This window comes from Protopterus annectens, chromosome 13.part0, assembly GCF_019279795.1.
Source record: "Protopterus annectens isolate FY-2018-M chromosome 13.part0, PAN1.0, whole genome shotgun sequence".
NCBI lineage: Eukaryota > Metazoa > Chordata > Ceratodontiformes > Protopteridae > Protopterus > Protopterus annectens.
In genome coordinates, this window is record NC_056747.1 from 214,633,934 (window position 1) to 214,653,635 (window position 19,702).

The 19,702-nt window shown below is 38.3% G+C and overlaps 1 protein-coding gene across 1 annotated transcript in view; it reads left to right on the plus strand.

Annotated features, from left to right (window-relative positions):
* Positions 1 to 19,702, plus strand: part of LOC122787163 (A disintegrin and metalloproteinase with thrombospondin motifs 10-like) — a 1,217,364-nt gene that overhangs the window by 788,188 nt on the left and 409,474 nt on the right. Inside the window, exon 12 of the mRNA XM_044053741.1 lies at positions 6,247 to 6,354. Within this exon, the coding sequence (XP_043909676.1) occupies positions 6,247 to 6,354 (108 nt within the window). The remainder of the gene's footprint in view (positions 1 to 6,246; positions 6,355 to 19,702) is intronic.

Below are 19,702 nucleotides of genomic sequence, written 5' to 3' on the forward strand. Positions count from 1 at the left end.
AGAGTCAGGGCTGATGGTTAGGTACCGTGCTACATTATATACGTCAGGTGTGCTTTAAAACCAGCTCATGTAGCTTATTATTTACTTTTTTAATAATCCCCCTGTTCTCTAACCTACTCATCTTTGGCTCTATGCCTTATCCAAATCCCCCTTCACTCCTGGCTACCTCTATACCTTATTTCTAGACAAACTTTATAAATCTGAATATATTTATTTTATTTGTTTATATATTTGCTTTTGTTTACTGGGAAAAGTCTATCTTGGGATGAAAATTTTCTCCTACCCAAAGGTAAGAATCAAACCCTGAATCTTGTCTCAGCTTGACCATTATTCCATCCCACAATCCCCACAGGAAGCAGCTCATTAACAACCTAGACATTAGTCCATTAGTCATAGGATCATAGAAGGTTACTAAGCTAATGGTCCCGGGGCCCTTACAAGCCTAGACATTAATCATAGGATTATAGAAGGTTACTAGGCTAATGGCCCTGAGGCCCTTACAAGCCTAGACATTAGTCATAGGATCATAGAAGGTTACTAGGCTAATGTCCCCTGGGCCCTTACAAGCCTAGCCAAGAGTTTCTCCCCAAAAAAGAAACCTCAGTCAGCACCTGTCACCCCTGTCAATGAGGGACACAGGTGGAATCCCTGGGACAAATCTGTGGTTTCTCATCCACTCATCAATGTTGCGCTTGAAGAGGGTCAGTGAGGTACTCTGATATGTATGGGAAGTCTATTCCAGAGACAAGGCAGCCTCTGGGAGACAAACCTGTCTCTCCAGCAGGTTTTGTTGATGTTGCTTATTAGATTTAGGCTTTTTGAGTGGGTAATGTGGGAGGCAGTTAGACTTATGGATATGGAGTATCTCTAGAAGGGCAGGGTCCGAGATTGCCTTGTAGGCGACACACAGATCACCACTAAGCAATCTGTACGATACTGAGTACAGTAATAGTGATTTGAGCCTGTCCGCATAGGACAGATGTTGGAGGCCATGGATTCTCTTTGTGAGGTATTTCTGTGGTATTTCAAGATAGTGCAGATGTTTGCCCCAAATGGGGCATTATACTCAATTATTGGCCTAATGAGGGAGAAGTATAGAGAGGTAATAACCTCCTTTTTTCTGGATGCAATCCCTTTACTTATGAGATGAACCAAGTAAAAGGCTTTTCTGACCACTGACGCTACATGATGGTCGAATGTGAGATTGTTGTCAACCTGAGCACCCAGGTCTCTCACCACAGGTTGTGTGCTTAGGGGGTTGCCATTGATGTGGTAGTCAGTACATGCCATGTTTTTGCTGAATGGTATGATGATATATTTTTTTGGATTTAACTTGAGCCCATGAATTTGGCACCAGTCATTTGTTGCTGTGAGACCCTCTTGCAGTTATGTTAACATCATTTGGGGAGTCACTGACAGCATCCAACTTACAGTCATTTGCAAACCTGGTCAGCCACAAGCTTTTTGTCTTTGCCTGGACCTCTGAGAAGTAGATGCCAAACAGTAGGGATCCCAGGACAGATCCCTGGGGAACACCACTAGTGACAGGTCTGCAGTCAGAGGTGGAGGCACCTATTTTGACCTTGTGGGTCCCTGTTGGTGAGCCACTTGGCCATCCACTTGATAAGACATGGATTTACACCAAGTTGTGTTAGCTTTTCGATTATGCCCATGTGGTGGATTGTGTCAAAGGCCTTGGCCAAGTCACGGTAAACTGCATGCACTGACTTTCAGACCCTTGGTGACAGTCTCAAAAAAGTCAACCAGGTTCAACAGGCAAGATCTGCCCTTAACGAATGGATGAGGTCAAGTGCTTGGAGATTCCCTATGTCCTTGTTTATGAGCTCAATAATAATACACTCCATGACTTTGCAGATCAAACTTGTCAAGCTAATGGGACATTAGTTTCCAGGTTCAGTAGTGGCACTGCCTTTGTACAAAAGGATGACAATGGCAGTTCTCCACTCTGCTGGAATGCACCCTGCACTTAAGGCTGTGGTTGAATAGAGTACTCAATGATGAAACTAGTTCTTGCTGGAGATAGCGCAGAGTACAGCCTGGGATACTATCAGGTCCAATGGAAGCTGTGTTCTCTGCCTTGGATAGGACCTTTAACACTTGATCTATGGAGATGTGAGGTGCTGGACAAGTATCACGGATGTAGAAAGGGCCTTTGAGGGGGTCAGGGGGTAACGTTTGAGCCGAATCTTTCTGTAGCAGGCTGGCTAAGTCAACAGGATCAGTGTAAATGATACCGTAAAGTACTAATTCAAAACAAACCTAAGCTTTGCCATGGAGGTTCCCGACGTAACTGAAGAAGGCTTTGTGGTTTCCCTTTGTTTCAGAAGCTAGTTTCAATTCATAATTGGCTTTGGATGTTTTCACTAGTGATCTAATTTGCTTGTTGAGGCTAAAGAGGAAGTTTTTCCAATTTGGAATTTGTTCTTTTTTTTTACCCTTGGATAACAGTTTCTTTCTTTTATTGTAAAGCCTGTTGATAGAGGATGTCCACCAGACAGGTTTGTGTTTCCTTGAGGAGCAGGTTTTAGTTCTCATGGGCATGGGTGAGTTCATGCAGTTGTACAGGTGCTTGTATACTGCATTGGTGTACTGTTCAGCATAGTTGTTTGCATCCTCCAAGAGGGGCAGTGGTGTGAAGCTACTGATACTCTCCCTTAGGAGGCTGTAGTCAACTTCTGAGAAGTTTTTTAGCTTGGCTACAGCTGGGGGGGGGGTTGGGGGGATAGAAACATCAAATGAGACAGACTAATGATCTGATCTCACCAGGGAAGAACATACTATGGAAGTGGTGTAGCGGTCGCCCATGTTAGTGAGAACCAAGTTCAGAAAGCTATCTCCTCCCCTTGCGGGAGATGTGACGAGCTGGTCTAGTACACTAGAACTGATGAAGTCAAGGAATCCTTGGGTGAGTGCATTAGTGCAGGAATAGTTCACCCAGTCTATGGTGGGGTAGTGGAAGTCACCAAGGATCAGGGTGCTAGGGGGTACTTTGGAGTCAAGTTGATTCGGGCAGGAGGAGTGGGTGTCCTGAGTCATGGAGGGGGGGTCTATAGCTGGACGAGTGTCTTTCCAACTGTCAGTTGTCCCTGGAATAGTTCCAGTGCCTCATGCTGGCAAACCAGTCTGGAGGTGTGCCTGTCATTAATGAAGATAGAGACTCCACCACCCTTAGTCCTGCTGACCTCATTTTGGGGTTGGAATGTATGGAATGAGGTATAGCCTGTAATTCACTATTCAATAAATTAATGTTCCAGTATACAAGGACATTGTTCACACATATGACAGCTAAGTGTACCATTTTTGTTTGTAGTGTTGAACCTTTCCACATTCTTAACATCCTTTTTTAAAAATAGATTAAAATTATATCTTTTCTGTTAATAAAATATGGCTTTTCCCCAAATTCATGCACATGGTCACTTCACTGGATAAAATATCCCATTTATTAAAAATAACTTGTTTTATGTTATAAATATCCAGTTTGCAAGTTAAAATCATAGATTTCTCAAAATTACAACAACCAATTTCAAGCCTTTTATTCTTATTCAATTCTAATTTACCTCTCCCCAATGACAGATAAAATATTTTCTTACCATTTCCTTACAACTTCTATATCTGTATCTTCCACCAATTTGATTGCATATCCTCTACTAACCAACATTTCCTTGTTTATAAACTGAAAATTTAAAAAATATATGTCATCTTCTGAAATCATTCAAGTTATACAAAAGCAGTTCTCCCTTTATAAGAGTTCTTTTTGAGCAAACAAATGACAACTAGTATGGTGTATAAAGGAACGCGAATAAGTTGGTTCCTATAAACATTTGAATAAAACTTTTTGTTATTGGATTCTTTAGTGATATCAACATCCAGAAAGGTCTGTCCTTTGAAGCCTGATATGTAAATTGCAAAAAAGGTATTATTAATATAACCAAGAAACTTATCCAACCTATTCATGGTGATCTATCCAGAAACTATATATATATATATATATATATATATATATATATATATATATATATATATATATATATAATTCAAGAACCTGGCTTAATAATTCCCGCAGGTCACAAACTCAGAATGCTATATACATTTTTTTTTCCCACCATTCCATTACAGGATTAGCAAAACAGGGGCACATGCTACACCTGTAACTTGATGAAAATAATTCCCATCAAAATATATATATATATAATTTTTATCCAGAACCACTCCCATAAAACTACATAAAATATTAATATTAATGTTTAAAAAACGTTTAAATCTAGTAATGCCCCTCTAAACCATTCAATTCCTATATCATGTAGTATAACTGAAAAAGCTTCTTTTTTCCTGGAAGAGTAAGGGAAAACTAAAACTTTAAAATTATGGTCAAATTATCAGGTTAAATTTAGCTAATTTGTTGCAGCATTATATCAGAAGGCTGAACTGACTAGCCTGTGAAATGACAAATATTGCTGCACCATGGAGAAGGGCTCTTAGTATGTTGTTGCACTGGGTTTTCTTGCTTCATCAGCCAGATACGGTTTTATGCTATAGAGAGAGGCAAGTTTTTGTTTGGATGATTCACAGTTTGTCATATGTGATAGCTGAATTTCATATTACTATCTATAATAGAGCCTCTGTGGCTCAAAGGAATAAGGCAAGTAAGTTGTGCGATGGTATCCATGGGTTCTAATCCTGATATATCTGATTATTATTATGTATACTGCTTTACTATCTAATTATTATATTTTGATTATATTTCTGTGGAACCTTTCTCCCCTGTGCTCCACTGAAAATGAGATTCTGGCCTAGTTGGACTTTCCAGGTAAACAAATGTAAATAGATAAATAAATGATACCTAGAAACTTAGTATGGGTTATTAGTTGTAGTGTGATATTTTCTGAAGAATTTTAGGGAAAACAAGAGTTTTCAGTTCATTGTATTGTTTGGAGTAAATAATAGACTTCTAGATTTGTGGGGTTTGCGAAAAGTTGTGCGTTATTAAACTGGGTCTCTATAGACAGAACATATTTCTGTGTTACTTGTTGCAGTGTATCTAGGTTTTTGGCTGAGAAGATAAGTGTACAGTCATCTGCATACTGAATAGTGGTTGCATGTTTACTGGCTGTTTGGAGACCATTTATGACAAAGTAAAAGAGAAATAGGCTCAAAAGAAAGAATTTGGGAGGCTTCAACTGTTACAGGAAGAAAGCAAGAGGTGTCTAATCACTATTTGTCAGCCTGTGTATTGCCAGATAAACTCTGTTGAAACAAGAGAGAGACTGAAAGTGCTCAGTCCTAGAGAAAAAGGTTTGTTGAGGTTTGTGGTAGGAAACAGTATCAAAAGCCTTAGGTCAGGAAATACTGCTGAAACCAGGTTACCTGCGTTTCTATTTTGATAAATGGTGTTGGAGAAACTGAGAGGAGAAGACATAGTACTACAGTATGGACGATAAGTATTATTAGAGATGGAGATTCACTGTTGTTCCTTAGCTTCATCAAGGATGAGGCTTCAGTGTTCCTGATAAGTTTTGTCAGGGATGGGGTTTAGTACTGTTGATAAACGTTATCATGGATGGGATTCAGTATTGCTGCTAAGTTTTATCATGGATGGGTATTCAGTGCTGCTGATAAGTTTTATCATGGATGGGTATTCAGTGCTGCTGATAAGTTTTATTAGGAATCAGGATTCTGTGCATTTGATAAGATTTATCAGCTATGAAGGATTCAATGCAGCTGATAAGCTTTATCAGGGATGGGTATTCAGTGCTTTATTACTTTATCAAGGATGGGTATTCAGTGCTTTATTGGAGATGGGGTATCTGCTTTTGAGCACAACTTAACCAAACATTGCTCTTGGGTCATTTTTGAAAAAGGGCTGTGTGTCCAGTATGGCTGCCTAGTTAGCAAATTAATATTTTTCTTCTTCTAATTATTAATATTGTTATTAATATCACCATCATCATCATTATGGGGATTCGCTGCTCGTAATAAGCTTTATCAGAGATAGGGATTAAGTGTTATTCAAAAGCTTTATCAGCGATATGATTCAGTGTTGTTCATAAGCTTTATTAGAGGATGGAATTCAATACTGTTGATAAGCTTTGTTAAGATAGGAGATTCAATGCTGCTAATAAGTTTTATCCTGGACTCAGTGCTATTGATAAATATTTGGGGGGAAGTGGATTTAGTATTACTGATGCCATCAAACAGTGTTTTTATTTTTGCTTTCCCTTGTTTCAGGAAGTGTGCAGTGAGCTGTGGTGTCTCAGCAAAAGTAATCGCTGTATCACCAACAGTGTACCAGCTGCAGAGGGGACAATCTGCCAGACCAATACCATCGACAAAGGGGTATGTAATGAAAATGCTGATGAAAATAGAGTGTGAAGTTAAAGATATGTCTTTTAAACCAACTCAGAAGTTAAATGCCACTACAAGAACAGTAAACTGTGCACCAATGATGTAGGAAGATGCACGATTACAATTAGTCTAACAACAAAATGTATCTTCCTTATAATGTGAGAACATAGATAATTCTCTATTTGCAAGGAGACTTTCACTGGTTATCTTTGAAAAAAAAGGTTTATAATTACTATTATGACAAGATAAGGAATATGCTAATAATAGGATAACAGACAACAAACTATAAGCAATATGGCAAGGCATAATTTAGGGCTTTTATTTAAAAGTAAAAAAATATTACATTTCATAGGCTCATAGGTAGGTAACTAGGCTATTGACCCTAGGGCCTATACAAGCCTAGCCATAAGGATTCCCTGGCTATTGCTTCCCACAAGTATTTACTTTCCTGTATTCCTGTCTAGCAGGGCTACTGATGTGATCCCCAGGGTGAATTTCCTATCTCTCATACAATCATCAAGGTTGCTCTTGAATAGGGCCATTGAAGCACTCTGCCTGACGTGTATGGGCTACCTATTCCAGAGTATGGGGAGTCTCTGGGTCAGGAACCTATCCCTTCAACATGTTCCTATTCATCGTGATGACAAGGTTAAGATCCCTGCAGCATGTGGCTCAGAGGGATTAGGATTTCATTAAGTGTAGCATGTCCAACAACTCCGTGTTTGAAATGGCCTTCTATGTTAGGCAGAGATCGCCTCTGAGTAGGCGATATGCGACAGAGTATAGCTGGAATTTCTTTAGACAGTCAGTATAAGGCAACTGCTTTAGGCCTGTGATTCTTTTTGTGAGATATTTCTGTGGCCTTTCTAGTTGTTGCAGATGTCTTGTGAGGTACATATTATATAATGGGTCTAATGAGGGATGAGTACAGAGGGACAATGACCTCCTTTTTTCTGGATGAAAAGCCCTTAGAAAATCCTTCTACGTGGCACACCTCATCACTAACTGTTGTGGCTATGTGGTTATCAAAGGTGAGACCACTGTCCACCTGTGTCCCTAGGTCTCTTATCACACTTTCAGTGTTTAGTGTACTGCCACCTATGTGGTAGTTCACAGGTACGTGTTTTTTCCCATAGGGGACAACTATACATTTTTTGGCATTTAGCTTGAGCCCATGGCTCTGGTACCAGGCATCTGTTTCGGTAAGGCCCTTTTGTAGTATATCCACATCATTTGGGGATTCAATAATGGCTCCCAGCTTACAGTCATCTGCAAACTTTGTAAGCCAGAGTCCCTTAGTGTTGGCCTGTACTTCACAGAAGTAAATGCCAAACAAGAGGGGTTCCAGGACAGAACCCTGAGGTACTTTAATTGTCACTTGTCTGGAGCTGGATTTGGAGTCGGCTACATTTACAGTGTATGTTCTGTCAGTAAGCCAGTTTGCAACCCATCAAGTGGCATAGGGATTAATGCCCAGCTTAGTAAGTTTATCTATGATTTCAGTAACAAGTTCCATGAAAAGGCTCACTGTGCTAAAAATATGTTTTTTTTTTAAATGTGTTACTTTTAAATGCATTAATATGAAGTTGCCTTCAGTTCTAAGATAACAGTCTATCTATAGACTGCTTTTAGCTAAACATGATGCAGAATTCTAATTACAGATCTGCAAAAGATTTAGAACTCAGAGGATTCGTGGAATTAGCATACAAGAGCCATTCGCCCAGCATTAACATTCTGATGCACAGTATATCAACGTATATTATAGGTGTCTACAATTTAATATAGAATTGTGATAGAATAAGAGTACAAAATAAGTAATTTCAGATGGAAAAGAGATGATTCATTCCGTAGTCTCTCCTTAGGTACACTTTTATACGCAAAACAATTTATCAAGCATTACTTGTTCCAGATGAAGGCTGTATGCGATCTGAAAGCAGAGGCGACAAGCTGTATTGTAAAAGTAGAATCATCAAACAGTAGATAATATGTCAGCTCTATATCCTGATGTGCTTGGCAGTGAGAAACCAAAGCATTTCTTTAACTGTATCTCTGTCTATTTTATTTTTGTATTTATTTTTATCATTTATGATGACAGTCATGAGATACACTATAGTTTTATATTCTGGTTCTAAAATTACAAACTGAAGACCACTGATAGGTTGCTGAATTTGTAGACACGGCTGTTTTCCAGAAAGTAAATGAAAATTCAGTAATCGCCAAGTATTTGTATGAGTTAGTAAGTTTTTTAGACAGTGTTAAAATAATGATTTCACGGCTATTTTTCCATTTTAAACTGAGACTGTGTTTTAATGTATTATGTGCTATCAACATTTCCAATATTTCTTGGGATGCATATTATATACAAATATGTAGACTACCGTATGAATCATCCAAACGATGATTGCATCACAAGTGATTAAAAAATGGCAACACACTCCATGGTACACTACACATTTTCAATTGACATTCAGTAAAACACACACTTTACAAACTATAATTAGAACTGCACAGATGCACACTTGGTTACACTTCATACCACACACATTTTACAAACTATAATTACAATTGCACACGTGCACACTCGGTTATACTCCATACTACAAATGTCATCACATGCACAGCCAGTAAATAAAGCTTTTTTTTATTCAGGGAGGCAAGTAATCTTGCACCTCCATACCCAATAAACTTTATAGATCCCTTCTCTAAGATGACACAACAGTGAGAAAAGGGAATTTTCACACTGCCTGCTGTTCTTGAACTACGATGACAAAGCCCATTTGGAAAGAATGTGCTTCTCAAATCATAGCACAACTACATTGTTGATGGCTTATGCCTTCCATTAATCAGGAGAAAGCTCCAAGTCTTTTATCAGCTATACTTCTGATGGAATGATTCGCATCCATGCATCTATAAATATATATATATATATATATATATATATATATATTATATCTATCTGTTCATTTGGGTCTACTACGGTTGATTGAAAACTCACTTGACTGAAAATGAAATTACTAGGACCAGTTGTAAGTATCACTGTGTATAGTTTAAAATGTTTATAATATGTGGGGGGCTACACCCCAACACCCCCCTTACTTTATATACTAACTCCAGGATCGCACTACAGTGGGGAAAAGGCCATTTATAACTTTCAACAAAATGAGTTTTTAGTGAAGTGAGCTTTCAGTGAAGTGGTCCTAGTAATTTCATTTTCAGTCAAGTAACTTTTCAATCAACCGTAGTAGACCCGTTCATTTATATGTCTATCAATGTATTGAGAGCTAGACTGAGATATACATCTGACCACACACACACACACACACACACACACACACACACACACATACATATGTGTATTTATATCTGCAAATACAGCTTTCGAGTTTAAGACATACATAGACAGTGGCACATGATAGTTGCAGTGAGGATGTAACCCACTGAAGACCAAAGGAGCATTTCACCTGCTGTTATACAAAAATAGACGTCTGTAACAGCATAAAGCTTTTCACTTCAACCATAGAACATTAAGTGAAAATAACTTATTTGCCTGTTCATCAACAATGAGCCTGTAAAAAATTTAAGTTAAAGAAAATGAAGGCTACCTAAACCAGTGACCGCCCCCCCCCAAAAAAAAACTGCACCAATTAGAATGTTTTACTATGTGCATATTATTCTTCTGCAGTGTGAAAATAATCCATATCTATGAACCAAACAAAAATGGATCAGGCTATCTAAAAATGCTACAAAGTTTCACGCCAGTTTCATGTCAGATAAAATCCTACTATTATAAAGTAATAAGAAAGGCAGAAATTAAATTGAATCACTTAAAAAACATGAAGTTATTTCGAAAGCTATGTGCAATAGTATTGCAGTGTTGGTGAAACTGGAAGTTAACTGCATTTGCAAGTCCAAAGCAATGATGCTTTAATCCACGAACCCCCCCCCCCTTAAACAACAAACGAAAAAGAGTGTACTTAAAAGCATAAAGCACAAAATGTAAATCATGAAGTGTCTGCAATATAATTCGTTTACTAACTGCTGCAGCAATAAAAGAACAAGCAATGTGGTGAAACATGAAAATAAACCAAGCTGTCTTCAGAGACATAAACAAGTAACACAATCATTTATGTAAAATCAGCAAAGATATTAAAGCACTTACTTGCAATATGGACAAAAATTGCATTGCATTGCAACAAACATGCAAAGTCAATATGAAATACATGTAAAAAAAAGGAGACATCAAACAAAGGGGGGTTACACATTTTCTGCTGAAAATATTTGATGGGAGCTTGTTATATGCCAAGCTTAGCGATCGCTAGAACTTTTCAGGTTTAACTGCATGTTCCTGTTGCTACCTTCTAAGCAATTGACAGTGTGGACACAGGTGTTTACTTATTGCTTAGTTTTTATTGACTAGGTTAGTCCCATCTGGCATATTTTCAGGGAGGATTCTGACTAGACACAGATATATATATATATATATATATATATAGTAGAATTAAAAAATTATATACATAAAAAAACTGAAGTCTGCATAACATATGACTGAAAAAGGCAGATCAGAAGCAAAATAAATTTAGTATTGAGCAAAAATGCAACAGTACGGGATACGCAAACCTGACAACAATTGTAGATAATGTAGAATTGTAAACTACAGCATCAGATGTGGCACCCTTAAAGGTTTAACCAGCATTATAAAATTAGCTAACTGCATCCTGTTAGGTGGTAAATAAAAGGAGTATAGGCAAAAGTACAAATGAATACAGATGAAGACAGAAACAGGAGACAAAACTAAAGAACCAAGATTAAGGTAAACTGTGGAAACATGGAGGGAGAATTCTATGGAAGCAGAAAGGTTGAACAGACATGGTTCTCATGGCTAAAAAAATGCAAGGAACAGATAAAGAACATGAACATGTATTGTGAACCTCTGTTAGGCTCACAGAAGGAGTTTGCTGTCACACCTTAATGCTTTGATGGGATGTTTTTTGTAACTGCCGTAGGCAGTTTGTCGTACATTTTGCAGCAATGATGAAAAAAGTAGATTTTGTATAATGATCAGACAGTGGTTCTGAAACTTTACTAGTCTGGGTCCAGAAAGAATTTCTGGTTGAATGTTTTGTCTCTCATTGATGCATCTACTTTATCTACGTAAGCATTTTAGACTGTTATTAAAACTGATTTTTATTTGACTTGATTATTTTATTAATATTTTGGCCTCAGTCTTATTGTGTATATTGTAAATAGTTATAATTTACCTTTTTTCTTTAAAACATGATTCATATATTATATTACAAGTCAAATTTGGTATTGTGTAATCATCTTTAAAACTTTTAACAAAATATTTTAGAAAAAAAAATAATTTTCAGACACAGCATTTTACTGCTCCATGGAGAAATAACCATTTTGCATATTAGGTGGTGTCGATCGTTTTCAGTTGATTGATTCAGAGGTTATGCTTAATCTCAAGGCAGACTGCTGATCTAAGGGCATTACAGGTGTGACTTCCAGATGAAATTCTTAGGTTCATAGGTAGGCTCATAGGTAGGTACTAGGCTATCGGCCCGAGGGCCTACGTAAGCCTAGCCAAGAAGGTTCCCTGGCTTATGCCACCCAAGAAAGTTATTTTCCTGTGCCACTGTCAAGCAGAGACACAGAAGTGATCCCCGGGGTGTATTTCCTATTTCCCATCCACTCATCAAGATTTTTATTGAAGAGTGCTAATGAAGAACTTTGCTTGACATAGATGGGTAGCCTGTTCCAGAGTATGGGAAGTCTCTGGGATAGGAATCTATCCCTCCAGCATGTCCTGTTTATTTTGGTGACAAGGTTTAGGTCCCTAGAGCATGTAGCTCAGAGGGATTGGGATTTCTTTAGGTGTAGCATGTCCAAAAGCTTTGGGTTTGACACAGCTTTATATGTTAGGCAGAGATCACCTCGGAGTAGGCAATATGCTACAGAGTAAAGCTGGAGTTTTTTTGAGGCGGTCAGTGTAGGGCATTTGTTTGAGTCCAGTAATCCTCTTTGTGAGGTACTTCTGTGGCCTTTCCAGCTGCTGCAGATGTCTTGTGAGTTACATTCCAAAAGGGGCATTGTACTCTATAATGGGTCTAATGAGTGTCGAGTAGAGGGGAACGATGACCTCTTTTTTCCTGGATGAGAACCCTTTTATCATGAGGTGTGCCACATAGAAGGACTTCCTGACTACTGTGGCGATGTGACTATCAAATTTTCATGCCTTTGTGCTGTAACTCAGAGCAGATCTGGGTGTTGCCATTGAGATTCTTGACATAGCTATAGAATGTTTTGTGGTTGTTCTTGGAATTAGTGGCAATTTTATTTTCGTAGCTAGCTTTGCAGGATCTTATAAGGGATCTCAGCTTCTTACTGAGGCTGACCAGGGAGCTCCTCCACTCATGGGATTTTACTCTCTTTTGCAACAGTTTCTTCCTTCTGTTGTACAGTTTGTTTATGGCAGGGGACCACCAGATTGGCTTCCTTTTTTTGGAGGATAGCACGATCCATGCACTCATGTAATTGCTTATAGAGTGCATTTGTGTAGGATTCAGCTGTTGTAACTGTATTGTCCATCTGCATGGGTGTCATGAAGTTCACTACTTCTGTCTTAAGAAGTATGAAGTTGGCTTTGGAGAATTTTTTTACTGTGGTTTCCTTAATGGAGGGTGGGGGTGGGATGTGGCTATCAAGGGTTATTAGCTTATAGTCGGATCAGACCAACAAGGAGTTGACTTCAGGTGTGGAACACCGGTCACTCATGTTGGTAATGACTAGGTCTAGGATATTGTTGCCCCTGGTGGGGGTGTGGATAAGTTGATCTAGGGTATTGGAGTTTATGAATTCCAGAAAGTGTTGCGCTAAGGAGATGGTACATGAGTAGTTTTCCCAGTTAATGGTGGGGTAGTTGAAGTCGCCCATTATTAGAGTGTTTGGTTGAACCCTAATATTTTCCAACATTAAAAAAAGAGGAGTGGGAATCCTGGGGCATGGTGGGGGATCTGTAGCAAGCTACAATTTGGATTGCAGTTTTACCAAGAGTTAGTTGCACTTGGATAACCTCGGATGCATTATGCTGAGCAACTAGCCTAGAGGTGTAGATATCCTTAATGAATATGGACACACCCCCACCTTTGGTGTTTTGGTCCAGGTTACATGGCCAAAAAGTGTGGTATGAGTTATAGCCTGGTAGTACAAGGGTGCTCTCTGGAGCCTTGAACCAGGACTCAGTCACTGCACAGATATCGATGTTCTCCATTTTAAGGAGTGCCTCGAGTGAGTGCATTTTGAAATTTAGACTTCTAGCATTGAGTAGCATTAACCTCAGTTTTTGCTTGCTTGTTCCTGTTATGGTGGTGAATTTGTTACTTGAACCCTGCCTAAAAAAGGCACTATAGGGGCAGCAAGAGCCTTAGCCAGTATCCGGAATCCCAGGGGTGACAGGTGCAGTCCATCTGTGGCAAAGCATCGTGGTCTGTTGACCATGTCATCCCAAGCAGACAGATACTGGATCCCCTTAGAATGACACCAGAAGCTTAGCCAATTGTTGAAGTCAATCATTTTGTCCTTGTATTGCGGTATCATTCTGGGCAATGGCAGAATGCTACTCAGGGCTAGGGTCATACCTGCCTGGGCTACAAGATCGGAGAGCTCTTCCATGTCTCTTTTCATGTAGTCCAGGTAGGGAAAATTAGTTAATTCTGTAACAAAAAACAAAAAAAACCTTGTGTTCTATTCTTGTTTCAGTTTGCATAGGATAAATTATGATAAATTGATGAAAATGGAAAAATAAAGAAAGTATGCTACAAGGAACATTTGTGTAATTGCAAGGTCTATAACATTAGTCATGATGGTAACTTGAATTGTACTTCTGAGATGAGAAATTCAGACTCCACAACCTAAAGGAGAACAGTGATTGACAACAATCACTGCTCTCCTTTATTTATATATTGACATTTGATTACCACGAAAGTCCAACTGGGTAGCAACCCATTTTCAGTCAAGGGTCAGGAAGAAAAGCTCCAAGTTGTTACTTAACATTGCAAAGACAATAATTTTACAATACTCGATCATCTTCCTCCAAAATGGTCTCACTGAGACAGATACCTACTGTCAAAGCCATGGCCTCAAGCTAAATGCCAAAAAGTGCATAGTTATCCCCTTTGGAAAAAACAAAGTACCCACAAACTACCATGTAGGTGGTAGCCTACTAAATACGGAAGACGTAATAAGGGATCTGGGGACCAAAGTAGATAGTAATCTCTCCTTTCATAATCACATTGTCAAAGTGGATAGAAAATCCTTCTATGTCGCCCATCTAATCACAAAAGGGTTTGCATCCAGATCAAAAGAGGTCATTGTGCCCCTCTATGCATCACTCATCAGACCCATCATAGAGTACAACGCCCCATTTGGGATGAATCTTACAAGACACCTGCAACAGCTGGAAAGACCACAGAAGTACCTCATCAAGAGGATCACTGGCCTCAAACAGATGCCCTATGCAGCTTGACTGAAGAAACTCCAGTTGTACTTGGTTGCATACCGCCTACTCAGAGGTGATCTATGCCTGACATATACAAGGCCATGTCCAACCCAGAATTGATGGACATGCTCCTCCTAAAGAAAACCATATCCCCTTGAGCCACACGCTCTAAGGATCTAAACCTCACCACAACAATAAACAGGACATGCTGGAGGGTTAGATTCCTGTCCCAGAGACTTTCCATGCTCTGGAACAAGATTCCAATCTACATTAGGCAGTGCTCCTCGCTAACACTCTTCAAGAGAAACCTTGACGAGTGGATGGGAAATAGAAAGTTTAGCCCGGGGATCACTTCAATGGCTCTGCTGGACAGAGGCACAGGGAACTAATCTAAGGGAATGGCGAATGCCAACACAATTCCGGCTAGGCTTATAAATGCCTTCGGGCAGATAGCCTAGTACCTACCTATGAACCTATAATACAAAACAATTTATTGTTTAAATCATTACACCAAATTAGGCATAATATGAAAACATCAGTTAAGAATAGATACAAGTTTTATGACAATGATTTAATAGGTGCAGAGGTTCAAGGACGTTAAATGTAGAGAAATTTTAGAAGTTTATATAGACATTTAAGGTAAGCTAGTATTTTGTTATGGGGCAAGCCTTTTGTTTCCTTGATGTTGGGTCTGCAGTCTTACTCCCCTACAACTTAAATAAATTTTAACTCCAGAATTTCCATACCTGACAGAAAAGGAAATATTCCTCCACAGACACCTTATGTTTAGTATATAATAGTCCTCGTTTTCACACTTTTATGCTTGGTCTTCTGAGATTGGCACTTTTGTGTCTTAGAATTTAAAACTGTTACCCATAAAAACACCAGTTCTGTACAGTGACACTAATCTTGAATTATATGTTATATATTATATTTTTTGATAGCATGTCTTATAAATTCCTTGAACTTCATCCAATTATCAGATATTAAACCAATGTTTTTTTTAAGAAGGAGCTGCGCTTCGCACGGAAGGATAGATTAAGAGGATGGATCCGGAAGACTGTTCTTAACTTCCTGATTTGAAGGCAGTTATTTTGTTTTTAGAGTATTTAAAACAGAGCTTAGGATGCTGTAAGTGACTTTAAAATGATTTAAAACTGATTTGCAGGGATTAATTGCCTCACCTGACAAAGCAGAAACAAAACAGTGAAATCATCAGTGTATCACATAGGTTTGATTGCTTACTATGAACTGTAAATGAAAACACTAAGCAAAAGCAGTAAAAGTAATGATCTCCAAGGAGCATCTGAGAAATGGGAGGGGGGGTTGACTGTTTTCACTTTAGAGAGAGTCAACCAATGACTGGAAAAACAGTAGGGTCATTAAAGAGAGAGATATCTGCATCAGTTGGCTGTGGTGGCTGAAAATATCAATAGCCTTGGAGATATTTACATGCTAAGAATAACAGCATTGCAAAGCCCAAGTTAATTATATAGTTATTAATTGAGGTGAATAACAACAGCTCCAGGATCACTCAAGAACAAAGAACAAGTGGTTATCATAAAGAGAATAATAACTTAATATTTTTAATGTTATTTATTTTTGTTTTTTGTTTTTATGTTTTTTTTTTTGTTTGTTTTTTGTTTGTTTGTTTTTTGATAACCAAATAAAACCATGTCACCCTGTAGGTAAATGAAGTCTGAGGGAATCAAACCTAGGACTACAGGATGAAATTTATTACCAGCTTATATCCTTACCCATCTGCACTGAGCTGTCAAAATTATATCTGTACAAATTATAAGATGTTCTGTAGCCTGGAGATAAATGTGTTTTTCCAAATTATTGGAAAATGAAGACACTATAACAATGGAATTCAAGTCACTGTCAACATTTATGGGGGTATCTTTATAAAGAAGCTTATTATAGGCAATTTTCCAAAACCTAAGCACAGTCTTTTTTTAGGCACCTGTTAACATGAATGGCAAGTGGGAACTCTCTCTGAACTTGAATAATTGGCTGCAAATGCAATAGATGCTGTACACAAAACTTGGGACAAACTGAACTTTACATCGGAGTTTCTGTATAAGGGCAGTAGAGTCAGAATTAAATTATAGAGGGGCAAGCATCGGCGATATCATCTCCAAAATATCAGACACAAAGAGCAACGCTAGGAAGATCGTCACTGATCATATCTTCCATCAGCCAAATACTACCACACTGGACAGACAAAGGGTCCAATATAAAATTCCATCTTTACCATCATTGTTATCTGTTCTGGTAGTCAGCATTATAAGTTCAGCCAGTCCAAACAACTGCCCATCTGAGTGGCAGATGTACAAACATAAGCAAGTAGAGATGTGTTAGATTATGAATCTGACCCAATGCTTAAATAAATAAATGATGAAAACTCAAAAATAGACTGCATTTCATGTAACCTGTTATATTACGTTAAACTAGGAGTGATAAAATCAACTGAGTCATGACCAGAACTGTAACGGATGCTGACTGGGCATGTTAAACACAAATCGCACTGCCTAATCATGTTAGCTTGATTAAGGAACAATTTAAATCAGTGAAAGAGTGTCAAAGGAATGGGTAGGGGAGACAAACCACACATTCTGACCCACCTTGGTGTTGCAAAGATTTGTTTAAGTCAAAGTCTGGGTCCAAGGATGGAGATCTGTGGCCAGTTTTGATAAATACTGGTAATGATAGGGCCAGGGTCATGAGCAGAGGGGGACTGTAGGAGGGAACTGTTTGCAGATAGCTTCTGAGCAGAATTTCTCAAATGGTGATGCCAGCCTCTGTGAGAAGGTCTGGGGCTCTTTCTGGAAAGCCAAGCAGCAGGTCTTAAATGTTACAGGCTTAAAGGCATTAACTGTATGGAATTGCTTTTTATGGATTTGTGGTAAATGCAGAATGAACATAAAAAGCATGAGTGTTCGATACTTTACTAGAAGTAAAAGTTAATCATGAAGATAAAGATCTGCTATTTCAAGACGTTATGTGCTGAGGTATTGTACATCCGTGCAGTACAGCATGTTGTTTTATTTGTTTATTTATTTATTGCATTGGGATGCCTGAAGCACTTTTCTGATTTGTACACGGGACTTCATAACTTTTCTGTGGTGTGAAAAATCTCTCACTGACAAATTATGATAACTTATGCTTTACAAGAAGCCTGTTTAGCTAAAACAATGGAAGTAATAATTGATGTGGGGCAATGTTCCAGTAGTGAATAAGGAAGCTTTGCGGATTTACTCTATACAAATCCTGACATCAGATATGCAGTATTAATATTCATCATATGCTGTAAAATAATGGTATGCTGTAAAGTAATGGCATGCTTTTATAAATCGGTATGCCGTAAGATAAGAATATGCTGTAGGATAATGATATGCTGTAAGGTAATGACATGCTGTAAGATAACAGCATGGTGTTAGATAGCAGCATGCTTTAAGGTGATATTACGCTGTAAGGTAATGGTATGCTATAAGATACCGGTATGCTGTAGATGATAATATGCTGTAGGATACTGGTATGCTGCAGAGAGTCTCAAAGACATCCTGGAATAAAGATCTATGTAGATCTTCTTGGCAAACTGGAATTTAGACCCGCTCTTTAAAGACCAGCAGAAGAAGACAGTAAATTTTCCCATAACATTCTCAGGGAAGTATCGTACATGGCTTTCTGGAAGTCTTTCTGGGGAAGGTAGACACAGTACACAAATTTACTTTGATGATAATTTACTGTGAATTACTATGACTGTATTTAGTAAGTGTACTATTTGGCATTAATAGCTCAAATTTAGTATAGTCAAAGGAAAACAGAAAAAACTAGAAAAACATTTAAAAAGACTCATATTAGGGAAAAGAGAAAATTGTCTCTCTGTCTCTAGTACACATTATTTTTACATCAGAATACTGAGAATGACCAACAATCTGGATGCAAGTGTGCAGAGATTTGATAACTCACAACACTATCTGGATACAAGTGTGCAGAGTTTTGATAGCTCACATCACTATCTGGACACAAGTGTGCAGAGTTCTGATAGCTCACAGCACTATCTGAATACAAGTGTGCAGAGTTTTGATAGCTCACAGAACTATCTGGATACAAGTGTGCAGAGATTTGATAACTCACAGCACTATCTGCACACAAGTGTGCAGAAATTTGATAGCTCACAGGATTCTCTGGCTACAAGTGTGCAGAGTTTTGATAACTCACAACACTATCTGGATACAAGTGTGCAGCGTTTTCATAGCTCACATCACTATCTGGACACAAGTGTGCAGAGTTCTGATAGCTCACAACACTATCTGGACACAAGTGTGCAGAGGTCTGATTGCACACTTTTATCCAGATAGTGCTGTGAGCTGAGTTCTGATAGCTCACAGCACTATCTGGATACAAGTGTGCAGAGTTTTGATAGCTCACAGCACTATCTGAAAGAGACAGTTGCTGTAAACATAGTCACTAAAAACACAATAGGAAGCTGAATAAGATCCTGTTTTAGTCGTAAAAATTATTTTTAATCTGTCTTCAGTGAAAATTTTTAATTTAAGAAGTCTACCGTCTGAGGCATCTTGCATAGTCTTCTTTTTATATTTTGTTAAATAATGAGACCTTAAAACAATGAAAGGGGAGGATTACTGGCATCATAATATTATTATAAACTCATGAATGAAAGAAAATAAATGCATATGGAGAAATACAGTTCACATAATATGCACCTGGTGAAATAATTTTTGACACACCCAAATAGACATTCTTTTTGCTCAACCTAATCATTGAACACTTCAACAATAGTGGCTTGTTCTTCCAAATCAAAACATTTTT